General features: G+C 30.9%; 1 protein-coding gene across 1 annotated transcript; it reads left to right on the top strand.

Moving 5' to 3' along the window:
- The first annotated feature begins 2,839 nt into the window (after nt 1-2,839).
- LOC102886002 (NKG2-D type II integral membrane protein-like) lies at nt 2,840-14,650 on the top strand. The gene is made up of 6 exons (XM_025047987.1): nt 2,840-2,981; nt 6,537-6,629; nt 6,854-6,889; nt 7,325-7,476; nt 7,779-7,882; nt 14,487-14,650. Exons 1-6 carry the CDS (start codon nt 2,840-2,842, stop codon nt 14,602-14,604), a joined length of 645 nt encoding a protein of 214 aa, XP_024903755.1. The 3' UTR covers nt 14,605-14,650.
- Nucleotides 14,651-14,994: the final 344 nt, after the last annotated feature.

The raw sequence follows: 14,994 nt of genomic DNA, 5'->3' as shown, positions 1-14,994 counted from the left end.
CTAACTTTTTCACAAGAATCAGGATCTTCTTTCTCTGATCAGGTGTGTGTGTCTCTCTGTGTGTGTATGTGTTTTGAACAGTTATTATTTAAGTAATGAGGCACTCTTGAGGTTTCAACCTCAAGAAAGTTTCTAAAAATATTTTCATTATAAGATAATTCTGTTTCTTAAGTGTTTGAATAGAATTACTGAAGAAAAGGAATCATTATTTCTGAAGTGTACTCTTTCACTTTCCTCAATGGTTGATAATTAGTATAAACTTATTGGAAAATGAAAAGCTATGATGTAGCTATAAGATGGAACCTTGTCTCTAAACAAAACTAGAAGATGAATCTTTACATTTGAGGTTAAAGAATTGAATTTCAGTTTGAATTCTCTTATGATTTTTGTGCTCTTATGCAAGGCACTTATCTTACGTGACACACAACTTTAGTTGCAAAATAAAACCAATTATATCTGTTGCTTCCAGCTGTCATGTTTATATATAAAACAGATTTTATTTTTTAAATTTAAGCACTATGCATATGTATTAAATAGCTATTTTTTCTGAGAGCTTTTCTAGACACTATATTACTATATAAATGTGAGGTTATTTTTGTTAATGATGCTAATAACTTATAAGTGATGATGATATAGACAGAAGCAGAATTAAAATGTATTAGAAGAAAGCATTCAACAAAAATTCATGTATCCTACCCAATTTACCTGCAAAGAAAGCAATTATCACCAAATAAAATAAAACAACTATAAATAAGAACTGTTGTCATTCAATATCAGTGATGCAAATTTTTTTTGATTAAGTGTCTTAATGTAAGAGAATTAAAAACACCCATTATATGTTTTTACATTTTTTAAATTAGTGTTTATTATTTTATAATGAAGATAAATTTAAAAAATAAATTTTAGAGTTTTTATATAAATTCTCTTTTCTTCGTTCTTTTCTTATTTATACATGCATGGGGAAAATTTTTCTGGATTCTCACTTTTTCAATCAAAATATGTCAACTCACCACAAGGAAAGAAAACAAAAAAATAAATAAATACATGATTTATTTTCTTTAGGAACCTTTGTAAAATGAAGACTTTGAATTCATCTCTGGAGTAGATAAACATTCATAATTATATGATGGGGCTGATCCGAGATCGATGGGCTCATCACAACATGGGTATGTACTTTCTACATAAATGTGTAATTTGGCCTGTGTATAATTTTACTGTAGCCAGAATTTGATATAAGCATGTAAGGCACAGGAAAGCAATTTACACTTATTCACTTATGTTCATTTTATGTTCATTTCATGTTATGTTCATGTTATATTTTAAATCAAGTTTTCAAAACCTCGAAAGCTTTTTTCCCTCTTATTTCATTAACTATCTAAAGTCTCTCACAATTTGAGGCAGCCTGGAATAGTGACAGCATCAGAATCTGAAATTTGAATTTTAATCAAACTTTTTGCAGTCTCTAGCTTTGAGATAAGGAGTAATCCACAGCCCCCATGCAGTTGTTTTCTTTTCTATAAAGTAGAGATATAAAACATGTGATATTCATCTTAGTGAATTTCTATAATATTCAAATAAAATAATATTTTTAAAAGTATTTCTTAAACTGAAAGTGTTATAAATTACTCATAGTTGGTAATTTCCTTCCTTCCTTCCTTCCTTTCTTTTCTTTTTTTAAATTTTTAAAGTTATTAACTGAGTAAATGTGGCTCATTATATTAAATAAGTAATGTAATATTGGCTACCTCTAAGATTCAATTTCCTCATTCATAAAATAATACCAACCCTTTTCACATATTTAAAAATTAAATTACACATTGTATGAACAAACAATGTTTTTTCTTAGTTTAATTATATATATAAAAAGTAATTAAAATTAGCATTTCATTTATAAAAGACTTTTACATACTTGGTAATTTTTACTATTTTAAGAGGAGAGCAAAATTATTTTTTACTTGTTTTGTTCAGAGGCAAGATTCTTTGTCTTTATCTTAAAGTTTTAGACTGTGCTTTTATTCTTTGTGTGTCCTTTACTATAAAGAAAATTAGACACACTAAACTCTACTAAGTGTTTAGTTTGTGATTGACATAATTGATACTAAGTGCATATTATTTTATTTCACTTTTTAAAATACCCATACCATGTTGTATTGATAATTGATTGATATCCTTTGTTTTATTTCCTCTTCTTTCTCTCTTTCTCTTTCTCTATCTCTCCTTTCTTTTTCTTTCTTCCTTCCTTCCTTCCTTTCTCTTTCTTTCTTTCTTTCTTTCTTTCTTTCTCTCTTTCCTTCCTTTTTTCCTTCCTTTTTTCCTTCCTTCTTTCCTTCCTTCCTTCCTTCCTTCCTTCCTTCCTTCCTTCCTTCCTTCCTTCCTTCCTTCCTTCCTTCCTTCCTTCCTTCCTTCCTTCCTTCCTTCCTTCCTTCCTTCCTTCCTTCCTTCCTTCCTTCCTTCCTTCCTTCCTTCCTTCCTTCCTTCCTTCCTTCCTTCCTTTCTTTTCTTTTTTTAAATTTTTAAAGTTATTAACTGAGTAAATGTGGCTCTTTGAATTAAAGATGTGTCTAACTTTCTAGGGCCCTGTCTTTTTCATTATACAGTATCTTTTGTTTAATGTTAGATTTTATTACACATTAAGAATGAACTTTTTTTTAATAGTACACAGGATCTTGCTAAAAATATTTTGCTGTAAAAATATAATTTCATTTATATTACAAAGTGTAAAAATCATAATAATTAAATAATATAAAACAAAAGTAACTTGTTATTATACTTTAAAAAGAAAAAGATAGAAATGGCAAGTTAAATTTTAAAAATTTGTGATCCAAGTGGCAGGAAGGCCATGACTCATATTGGCCTGAACTGTTTTTCTCCAGAGATGAATGAATCCCATAATTATAAATTTGAACTTGCAAATCATGATACTTTTGTACTCTCGCAAAAGAAAAGACCTGCATTAATCACAAACACGTTTGGAGAAAACCGTAAGTACTATACTCTGTTTAACATCTTGAGGTGGAAATTGGAAACTATGTGATTATCAACATAAATATTCAGTTAATTTTACCTTCATGAAGAAGCAGAAATGAGATTAATATAATATTGAAATATATAATAAATTAGCAGAATCTCTTGAGTTTAGGATCTTTTCATAACCTAAAAAATGATGATTATCATATTAATGACAATTGAGACAGTAGTTTCTAAGGGAATACTGAACAATTAACTTTAAAAAGGAGTAAATAAAAATGAAAAACAAGAGAAAAGAATTTCAAAATATCCTTTAGTGTTACATTTTTAAAAAGTATAGAAACAATGACTTGATTGCTAATCACAAACTGTTTCTGTGTAGTGAAAAAGACATGCTCTCTGTCCTTCATCAAGGCAGAATATGATTGAAAATGGAGCCTGACACTCACTCAGCCATTAAAAGAAATGAAATCCTACCATTTGCAATTACACGAATGGATCTAGAGGTTATTATGCTGAGTGAAATAAGTCAGACAGAGAAAGATAAATACCACATGATTCCACTTATATGCAGAATCTAAAGAACAAAAAGAACAAACTAATCAAAAACAGACTCACAAATATCATGGACAATTTGGTGATGGACAGAGGGGAGGTGGATTGGGAAGTTGATAGTTGGTCAAGGGGATGGGGAGCACAGCTAGGTGGAGGGCCAGGGGAGGGAGGGAGCAATTGGGGGGATCATTTTATGAACTATGTAGATGTCTAACTAATGTACTGTATACTTGAAACTAATTTAAATAAATAAATTTAAAAGAAAGAAAATGTAGCCTAAAATAGCTTACATTAAAAGAAAAATAACAGACTACTCTCACCTATATATTATAAATGATTTATAATAAAAATAAATGATTACCAAATAGTATCACTTTCAAGAGTTAATTATAGAAATGAATATGTGTCATATGTAATAATAGAAGATTGTAGATCATATACATAATATTAAAAGGTTTTGGATAAAAATCAATATAAATTCTTAATTTACAAAAACTTAATTTTAAAACCTCTAAAATATAAATACTGCCTTAAGGACATATGCTGTCATTAAGCTTATTGATAAGTGCTAACAGCATTTTCATCATAGTTAGAAAAAAAACAAGAATAAAAGGGCAAAATTAATATTAGCAAGAATATGTGATTTAAAATATTTTAAAAACATTCAAAAGCTTCACCCCAAAATATTACAAGCAATAAGAAAAACCGATATGTAGATTTGATTGAAAATAAGATGTAAAAATAAGATATAGTTTTAATAACTACAAAAACAAAAACAAAAAATGATGAAAGAAAAATACCATGTTTATAAGACCAAAAATCAGAAATAAACTTTTTAATTAAAGCAACAAATGAACAAGACAAACAAACAAAAACTCATAGACAACAGACAACAGTTTAGTGGTTACCAGAGGAAAAGTGGAGGGAGGAGAAGGTAGATAAGGGTAAAGGAAGTCAAATACATGGTGACAGGAGGAAATTTAACGTTGTTTGGTGAACACATGATACAAAACACAGATGTCTATTATCTAATTGTACTCTTGAAACCTATGATTTTATTAACCAATGCCATCTCAATAAATTTAATAAAACATACTAGAAATAAATTTATTACTTTAAAGTTGTACTAGTGAACACAGAATAAGACATATATAATGGAAATAGGAATTTTTCAAGGATAAAAGACATCTCTTTAAAATCAAATTATCTGACTATATTTATACATTTAACGTGATTCTTTTGAAAGTGGCAGGTTCTTAAAAAGTTCATTTTAAAGTTTTTTTTATCCTTTATTTTTAAAAAATTTATTGGGGGGTAACATTGGTTAATAAAGTTATATAGGTTTCAAGTGTACAATTCAATAATACATCATCTGTGCATTGCATTGTGTGTTCACCACCCAAAGTTAAATTTTCTACTTCACCATGTGTTTGATCTCTTTTATTCTTATCTATCTCTTCATTCCTTTGTTTTCCTCTGGTAACCACTAAACTGTTGTCTGTGTCTATGAGTTTTTGCTTGTCTTGTTTGTTTGTTAATTTCAGTTTTTATATCTCACATATGATTTCACTCATTTTAAAGTTCTTAAGGCATATATGAAGTGTAATGATAGCTAAAATATTCTGAAAAAGAAGTGTAATATAATATTATGAGCACTGTAAGTACTCAAGCATATTATAAAAGTAAGGATATTTTACTTATAGTTTGAATGGAAAGACAGATTAAAAATATAGGAATAAATTCGAACACATACAGAAATGTATTATATACTAAAGATGGTATTTTATATCAATGAGAACATACTGATTTGCTCAGTAAATAACAGAAATATTCAGTGTCCATTTGGAAATGAAAAATTTTTATAAATTTGAGTTTCTACCTCATTACAGACACATAAACACACACATACACAAATACCAAAGAGATCAAATGAAAAAGGAAACCATATAACATAAGGGCATAACTTATTTCATAAACTCAGAATAATAAAAACATTTTTATTTATATCAAAAAAAGCATAATGGTTAGAAGAAGTCAACCATTTTCCATTTCAGCACCCCAAAAGTATAATAGAAATTATAAAGTTAAAACAAAAATGATATCTGAGGTGAATATTACAAAACATATGGCAAAAAATGAACTAATATTCTCAACCTAAAAAGTGAGAAAAAAGTTACTTAATATAAATAAGAGCAGTCTCAAGAAATAAAATAAAACATAATTAATTCATAATAAGAAAAATAAAGTTAAATTTAAAAATAATATTGCTTATCAGATTTATACACTTAAAATGCAACTAATATTTAACGCAGAAGATGTGAACAATTAGGCTTTTAAGCTTAAACTTGTACTACATAATTGGCATAGCTTCTTTGGACTGAAATTTCCAATTATTACAAAAATTTAAAAAGCAAATGCCCTTTGCATCAGTAATTACCCTTTAGGAAATTTCTCCTAGAGAGGTACTCAGAAACATGCATAGATGTGTGTGAATTGTTATTTATATAATGATCTCTAATAGTAAAAACTAAGAAACAATTTAATATGCATTTAAACAATTAAGTCTGTCAGTAATTAGATATTGTTCATATACCAATGAAACAATACAAGCAGCCATTTATAAAAATTTGACAACTTTATGACATGATATAGAATAATCATGATATTTTCTTAAGTGAAAAAATCATAGAATATTTTGTATAGTTTCTTAAATATGTGTTTTTAAAAGGGGGAACTGTGAATATTTATTATTGCATCTCTGAAAATTTTTAAAAATGATAACCATAATTTATTCTAGGAGATAACTGTAGAACTTATAGAGAATAAAAAAGGAATATTGTATTTTTATAGTCTTATTTTTTAATCATTTATAAAGAACTATGTTATCCGTTTTGAGCAAAATAAGGAAAAAGCACTGATATCAGCCCCACATAAAAACACTCTAACTTTTATGTTAAATATGAAAATATCAGAACCTTTGTCTTTTTCTCATTTTCTCATTCTTTCTTTGACAGACTCTCCAGTTTTCCTTGCCCGTTCCATTGCTGTAGCTATGGGAATTCGTTTCATTATAATGGTAACAATATGTAGCGCCATAGTTATAAATTGTAAGTGATAACAGAGAAGTAGATAGCAGAATTGTTGATCTAACGATTGTATTATATTACTTTGATTAATATTCAGAAATACAGAAACAAGCTAGCAATATTAATTAAGTGTCCTTATATTTTCGCTATTAGTCTAAAAACTTGTCAACTATTTTTAAATTTTTTTTCATGGACTATGTTACTAACAACACAAAGCCTTCTAATAATTATGATTATTTTAATAGCATTATTCAACCAAACGACTCCAATTTCTTTGAATGGTAAGTGAAAGTTTTCTAACATTTTGAAGCACAAATTGCATGCATCTATGTATACTTGGGTTTAGGCATGTATCCAATGGCATTAACAAGAAAGTATGTAAAAAGATAATTAATTCTTGTCCACGATTCACTGTAACTTTTTAAATTTTATGTTATTTTTTACAATGAGAAAGTACTTGTAAAAAGTAGAGAACATAGTTTTAGTCTGTATATTTATCTGTCTATCTACCTACCTATCTATCTATCATCTATCTATCATCTATCTATCATCTATCTATCTAACAGGGTATAGAGATATGTCATTGGGTATGACCAAAAGGGCTTAATTATCTAGACTTTTAGAGTTAGAATAAAAAGGATATTTAACTTGTCTAAACAAAATCTACTATAATGTTCAGACATGTGCAGAATTAATAATATATTCTCTCTTTCTAGAAAGTTACTGTGGCCCATGTCCTAAAAACTGGATATGTTATAGAAATAACTGCTACCAATTTTTTAATGAGAGCAAAAGCTGGTCTCAGAGCCAAGCCTCTTGTATTTCTCAAAATTCCAGTCTCTTGAAGATATACAGCAGAGAGGACCAGGTTAAGTACTGTTTTAATTCCTCTTCCTATATTTAGTTCTAACGTATAAAGCATATGTTAGGATGAATATGAATCTGAAATATAATAGAAGCACTAAGTCTCAGATATACCAACCGTGAATCATTCTGCATTAAAAATAAGAAAGTACAACAATTACAGGTATTATGTATGTGTTGTTTAAGTTGGAATTATGCTAGAGGACAGAATGCATTTTCCCCAAGTGCAGGAAATAAATGATTAAATGATTATGGCCTTGTAGTTACTAAAACTTGAGTACTGACTTTATTTGTGATTTCAAACAGGATTTCTTTAAATTGGTAAAGTCCTATCATTGGATGGGACTAGTACAAAATCCAACAAATGGATCTTGGCATTGGGAAGATGGTTCCATTCTCTCACCCAACCAGTAAGTCTATACCAATAGGTCTCTATTTGTGGATTTGTCCCTGAGCTATTCCTATGATCACTTAACTATCGTATTTTCCTTCACACGATACCAGGACATTCCCATATGCTAATAGATTCAGCAAAAAACTCTTAGAGATTAAATTTAGTAGATCGTGGAGCAGAACAGTCAATACCAGTAATAATGAGTAATATTAATTGTTTGTTATGTGCTAAGTACTGCACAAGATAGGTCTAACATAATGCTCATTTTATAGATGAGGAGTCTAAAACAGAGGTTAAGTATCACATACATTCTTTTTTTGATCTTATTACCAGATTTGTAGAGATATAATTGACGTTCAATAAAGTGCACATATTTAAAGTATACAATTTGATAAATTTTGACCATTAATGACATCAAGATAATTAGCATATTTATCACCTGCAAAAGTTTCCCTTTGCATCTTCATAATCCCTCCTTCATGCCCCTCCTAACCTACCTCTTTTTGTCTCCAGACAACTAGACTGCTTTCTCTCATTATAGATTAGTTTATAGTTTATAGAATTTAATATAAATGGAGTCCTACAGTATGTACTGTTTTTATGTCTGGCTCTTTTACTCAGTATAGTTATTTTAAGATTAGTCACTTCATAGCATGTAAAAGGGTTAATTTCTTTTTATTCTTGAGAGGCATTCCATGTATGAGTGTTGCTCAATTTGTTTATCCTTTCACCTATTGATGGGCATTTGGGTTTTTGACTATTATTTGCTATAAAAATTTGCATACAAGTCTTTGTATAAACATCGGCTTTCCTTACCTAAAGATCTAGAAGTGGAACAGAGAAATGCTTATTCAGGTCCTCTGCCCATTTTTTAATTGGATGTTTGTGTGGTTTTTTCAGTGTTGAATTGTATGGGTTCTTTATAAATTTTGGATATTAATCCCTTATCAGATGTATCATTGGCAAATATTTTCTCTCATTCAGTAGTTTGTCTTTTCGTTTTGTTGATGATTTCCTTTGCTGTGCAAAACCTTTTTATTTTGATGTAACCCCTTTTATTTTTATTTTGTTTTCCTTGCCTGAGAGGATATATCAGAAAAAAATATTACTAAGAGGAATAACAGAGAATTTACTGTTCATGTTTTCTTCTAGGAGTTTTATGGTCTTACATTTAAGTCTTTAATCCATTTTCAAGTTTATTCCTGTATATGGTGTAATATGGCATTCCAGTTTTATTTTATTTTATTTTATTTTGGATGTTTCTGTCCAGTTTTCCTAATACCATTTATTAAATAGACTATTTACCCCATTGTTTATTTGTGTCTCCTTTGCCATAGATTGAATGACCAAATAGGTGTGGATTTATTTCTGGGCTCTCTCTTCTGTTCCACTGTTCTATGTGTCTGTTTTTGTGCCAGTACCATTGTGTTCTGATTACTACAGCCTTATAGTATAGTACAATATCAGGTAGTGCGATACCTCCATCTTTATCCTTCATTCTCAAGATTGTTGTGGCTATTCAGGATCTTTTATATTTCCATATAAATTTCTGGATTATTTGTTCTAGTTCTGTGAAAAATGTCATTGGTATTTTGATAGGGATTGCATTGAATTTATAGATTGCTTTGGGTAATATGGGCGCTTTAACGATGTTAATTCTCTTCCATGAGCATGGTATATGCTTTCATTTATTTGTATCTTCTTCAATTTCTTTTTTCAATGACATTGTTTTCTAAGAAAAGGTCTTTTACCTCCTTGGTTAATTTATGCCTAGGTATTTTATTGGTTTTGATGCAATTGTTATTGGAATTGCTTTCTTAATTTCTCTTTCTGATAGTTTATTATTGGTGTATAAAATGCAGCTGATTTCTGAATGTTAATTTTGTATCCTGTTACTTTACTTAATTCATTGATCATTTCTAACAGTTTTTGGTGGAATCTTTAGGGTACTTTCAATGTAGTGTCATGTCGTCTGCAAATAATGACAGTTTTACTTCTTCCTTTCCAATTTAGATGCTTTTTATTTCTTTTTCATATCTGATTGCTGTTGCTAGGACTTCCAATACTATGTTGAATAAAAGTAGTGAAAGTAGACATCATTGTCTTGTTCTTGCTCTTAAGGAAAATGCTTTTAGCTTTTCCCCATTGAGTATTATGTTAGCTGTGGGTTTGCCATATATGGCCTTCATTATGTTGAGATATGTTCCCTTTATTAGCATTTTGATGAGAGTTTTTATCATAAATAGATGCTGGATTTTTTCAAATGCTTTTTCTGCATCTATTGATCTGATCATATGATTTTTACCTTTTAGTTTGTTAATGTGGTGAACCACATTAATTGATTTGCAGATATTGAACCAAACTTGCATCCCAGGAATAAATCCCACTATCAAGTATTTTTTAAATGTATTGCTGAATTCGATTTGCTAATATTTTGTTGAGGATTTTTGCATCTATGTTCATCAGAAATATCAGCTTATAATTTCCTTTTTCTGTAATGTCTTTGTCTGGTTTAGGAATCAGGGTAATAGTGGCCTCGTAAAATGAGCTTGGGAGCCTTTCCTGCTCTTGAACTTTTTGGAATAGTTTGAGAAGAATAAGTGTTAATTTTTCTTTGAATGTTTGGTAAAATTCACCTGTGAAGCAATCTGGTTCAGGACTTTTGTTTGTTGGGAGTTTTTTGACTACTGATTCAATTTTATTCATAGTAATAGGTTGGTTCAGGTTTTGTTTCTTCTTGACTCAGCCTTAGGAGATTGTACTTTTCTAGGAATTTATCTATTTCTCCCATATTGTCCAATTGGTTGGCACACAATTGCTTGCAGTATTTTCTTATAATCCTTTGTATTTCTGTGGAGTTAGTTATCACTTCCCATCTTTTATTTCTGGCTTTATTTATTTGGGTCCTCTCTCTTTTTTTCTTGATGCATCTGGCTAAAGGTTTATCAATTTTGTTTATCTTTTGGTTTCATCGATCTTTTTTATTGTTTCCCTAGATTCTTTTTTATTTCCACTCTGATATTTATTATTTCCTTCTTTCTGCTCACTTTGGGCTTTGTTTACTATTCTTTTTCTAGTTTCTTTAAGTGTAAGTTTAGATAGTTTATTTGAGATTTTTCTTGTTTCTTGAGGTTTACCTGTATTGCTATGAATTTTCTTCTTAGGACTGCTTTTGCTGTGTCCCATAACTTTTTAGTTGTTGTATTTTCATTTTTTTTTGTTTCAAGGGACTGCTTTTGCTGTGTCCCATAACTTTTTAGTTGTATTTTCATTTTCATTTGTTTCAAGGGAATTTTTTCTTGATTCTTTTTTAACCCACTCATCATTTAGTAGGATGTTATTTAGCCTTGAAATGTTTGTGGATTTTTCAGTTTTCTTCTTGTGGTTGATTTCTAGTTTTATCTTATTGTGGTTAGAGCAGATGCTTGATATGATTTCAATCTTCTTAAATTTATTGAGACTTGTTTTATGGACTAACATGTGGTCTACCTTAGGAAATGTTCGATGTGCACTTGAGAAGAATGAATATTCTGCTTCTTTGAGGTGAAATACTCTAAAAATATCAGTTAAATCCATCTGGTCTAGTGTGTCATTAAAGGCCATTGCTTCTTTGTTGATTTTCTGTCTGGAAGATCTGTTCATTGATGTCAAAGGGGTTTTAAAGTTTTAGCTATGACTGTATGACTGTTGATCTCTCCCTTTATGACAGTAAATATTTTCTTTATATATTTAGGTGTTCCTATGTTGGGTACATAAATGTTTACCAGGGTTATATCCTCTTGTTGGATTGATCTCTTTATCATTATGTAATATCCTTGCCTCTTATTATAGCCTTTGTTTTAAGGTCTATTTTGTCTGATATAAGTATTGGTTCCCCAATACTTAAATGATTTTTTTTTCATTTCCATTTGTATGAAATATCTTTTTCCATCTCTTTCAGTCTGTGTATGTGTCTTTCAATCTGAAGTGGGTCTCTTATAAACAGCATATGCATGGGTCTTGTTTTCTTATCCATTCAGCTACCCTATATCTTTTGATTGTACATTTAATCCATTTACATTGTAATTATTGTTAAGTACACAGTTATTATCATTTATTATTGTTATTTATGTTTTTTTCCCCTCCTTATTCTTTTTAAACATTTCTTGTAACACTGGCTTAGTGGTGATGAGATTTTATAGCTTTTTTTCTGTCTGGGAAACTTTTATCTCACCTTCAATTTTAATTGATAGCATTGCTGGGTTTAGTAGTCTTCGTTGTAGGTCCTTGTTTTTCATCGCTTTGAATATTTCATCCAATCCATTCTGACCTGCAAAGTTTCTTTTGAGAAATCAGCTGACAGTCTTATGGGGCTCCCTTGTAAGTAACTAGCTGCCTTTTTCTTGCTGCTTTTAGGATTCTCTCTTTGTCTTTAACATTTGGTATTAATCATAATTAATTATGATTAATTATGTCTTGGTGTAGACCTGTTTGGGTTCATCTTGTTTGGGATCCTCTGTACTTCCTAGACTTGTATCTCTATTTCTTTCATCAGATTATGGAAGTTTTCTGTCATTATTTCTTCAAAAAGTTCTCAGTCCCTTGCTGTCTCTCCTTCTGGTACTCCTATGATGAGAATGTTGGTATGCTGATGTTGTCCCAGAGGTCCCTTAAACATTCCTCACTTTTTTCAATTCTTTTTTATTTTTGCTGTTTCAGTTGGATGTTTTCTGCTACCTCATCTTCAAATTGCTAATTTGATCCTCTGCTTCATGTAATCTATTGTTGATTCCTTCTAGTGTACTCTTTGTTTCAATTATTGTATCCTTCATTTCTAACTGGTCTTTTTTTATGGTTTCTATGTCCCTTTTTTTGCTTACTATCTCTCTTCGAAGTTCTAACTGAGATCATCTAGTCTTCCTCTAAGTTCGCTGAGCATCCTCATAACCAGTTTTGAACTCTGCTTCTGGTAGGTTGCTTGCCTCCATTTCATTTAGTTCTTTTTCTGGAGTTTTCTCCTGTTCCTTTATTTGGGGCATGTTTCTCTCTCTCTCTCTCTCTCTCTTTTTTTTTTTTTTTTCATTTTGGCTGCCTCTCTGTTCATTTCTATGTATTAGGTAGATTTGCTATGTCCAGTCTTGGCTGGGTCGCCTTATGTAGTAGGTGTCCTGCTTGGTCCTAGCAGAGTCTTCCTGGTCACCTGCTCTGGGTGCTCCAGGGGTGGGTTGTGTGTGCTCTCCTGTTGTAGTTAAGCCTTAATTGCTGTTGGCATATCAATGGGTGGGATTGGTTGTGAGGACTGGCTACACCAACAGAGCATGAGCTGCAGTGTGGGGGCTGACCCCACAGAGTGGGATTAGTCCCAGCAGGCTCATGCACCTGCTAAGACCACCCTTTAGGTGTATCACTTGTGCTAATGAGGTAGTGTTCTGTTGTGGTCTGATGCCAGCCTCCAAGTGTGTTGGTTCTGGGATCCCTTGGTCAACAGCTGCCTGTGACTGCCTGGGGTTACCTGGTAGGAGCTACAAAGCAATCTGTGTTTGGTCTCTGCTTGTGCAAGTGTGGAGAGGCCACGCAGCAAACCGAGGCTGGCTGCCACAAACATCGAGCCTGGAGTAGTTCAGCAAAGGGTCCAGAGCTCCCCAAGGTTGGAGGCCACCTACTGGCTGCCTACAGAATCAGCAACTGAAGGAGTCTTGGGTGGTACATGAGTTGGGTGAGGCAAGGTCCCAGAAAGTCACCAGGGTGAGATGAGTGGCACTCCCCAGGTTAGTGCAGACTCAGATTTGGTGCCAGTGCTGAACCTGTGGCCATTTGCAAAAAGCCTCAGATCACACTGAGGCCATCTGCCATCTGCCTGGGTTCCACAGACCCCTGAGATTTGTTCAAGAAACACTGTAGCTCAGAAAAGGACTGGTTGCCCATCACCTAAACCATCCTCATATTGAAGTAGCATCATCATTTTTCCCTCAGCCTTCTAATTTATCTGTTCCTGGAAGAAAACAAATTGCTATTTATTACATTAATCATATAATTATAAAATACTCAATTGCAGAGTAAAATATATATACACATATAATCATCTCTATGCAGAATGCTTACACACACACACACACACACACACACACACACTTATGTATGTGTGTATATTTATATTAGAAAATTTTACAATTTTTAAAAATTTTCTTACCAAGTAAAATTGCATATATCTGTAGATTGTATATTTTTCACAAAAATGACATTAAATTCTGAATTCATTTCTAATCTAAATATTTGTTTAAAAAAACATTTTAAAGCTTTCATTTCTCTCAGGTACACATATGAAGAGATCCCAGAATTTCTAAATTGACTAATTTCCACTGTGTAAAAATGGTAGCACATGATTTATAAGAAAATGCAATTTTTACTTTTATTATCTGAGTTGGCTATATTTTGCATATCTGTGAATTAAGAAAGGCCACGCATGGTCTTAAAATATTATATTTTATATATAATTATATATAAATATTATATTTTATGTGTTATTATATATAAACATTATATTTTGTATTATATGCCTATATTTAAATAAATATTATTTCATTTTTACATCCCTGCATTAATAAAGTTATAAATGTAATTTGTCTTTCTCTCTAATCTAGACTAACATTGGTTGAAGTACAGAATGGAACCTGTGCTGTTTATGGCTCAAGTTTTAAAGGATACACAGAACATTGTTTAAATCCAAACACATACATCTGCATGCAGAGGATTGTATAAAAAGCTATTGTTTATAAAATATAAAGAATTCAAAGACACAAAAGCCATTCTCCGACCGTTCTTCATGAAGAAAACTTCCAGAAGAAAACTTCACCAATATTTATTAAATATTTTTCTATCTCACATGTCATAAAACATAACCTTGCAGCCAATAAAGGCTAACAATTAAAGAATAATATTCTATAAGTAGTCTGGGTAAAGTATATACTGTAACCTTTTGTACTATTTTTTCATAGTTTCTGTAAGTGTGAAGTTATGTCAAAATAAAAGCTAAAATAAACAAACAAACAAAAATTCTGCAGTCATCCTTGAAGTCTCTCTTTCTTTTACACATTGCATCTAATATATCAGTAAATCTTATACACATACACATAAACATACACGCACATC

The sequence above is a fragment of the Pteropus alecto genome, unplaced genomic scaffold (assembly GCF_000325575.1).
Source record: "Pteropus alecto unplaced genomic scaffold, ASM32557v1 scaffold1115, whole genome shotgun sequence".
Taxonomy (NCBI): Eukaryota; Metazoa; Chordata; class Mammalia; order Chiroptera; family Pteropodidae; genus Pteropus; species Pteropus alecto.
Note: the sequence above shows the minus strand (reverse complement) of the source record. Positions and strands in the feature narration are given on the sequence as shown.

What these genes read in the sequence shown, in the direction of transcription:
- LOC102886002 (XM_025047987.1), top strand. Translation starts at nt 2,840, where the DNA reads ATGACTCATATTGGCCTGAACTGTTTTTCTCCAGAGATGAATGAATCC. An exon ending in GACTCCAATTTCTTTGAATG is followed by an intron (nt 6,890 to 7,324) that starts GTAAGTGAAAGT and finishes CTCTCTTTCTAG; the next exon opens with AAAGTTACTGTGGCCCATGT. An exon ending in TCCATTCTCTCACCCAACCA is followed by an intron (nt 7,883 to 14,486) that starts GTAAGTCTATAC and finishes TCTCTAATCTAG; the next exon opens with ACTAACATTGGTTGAAGTAC.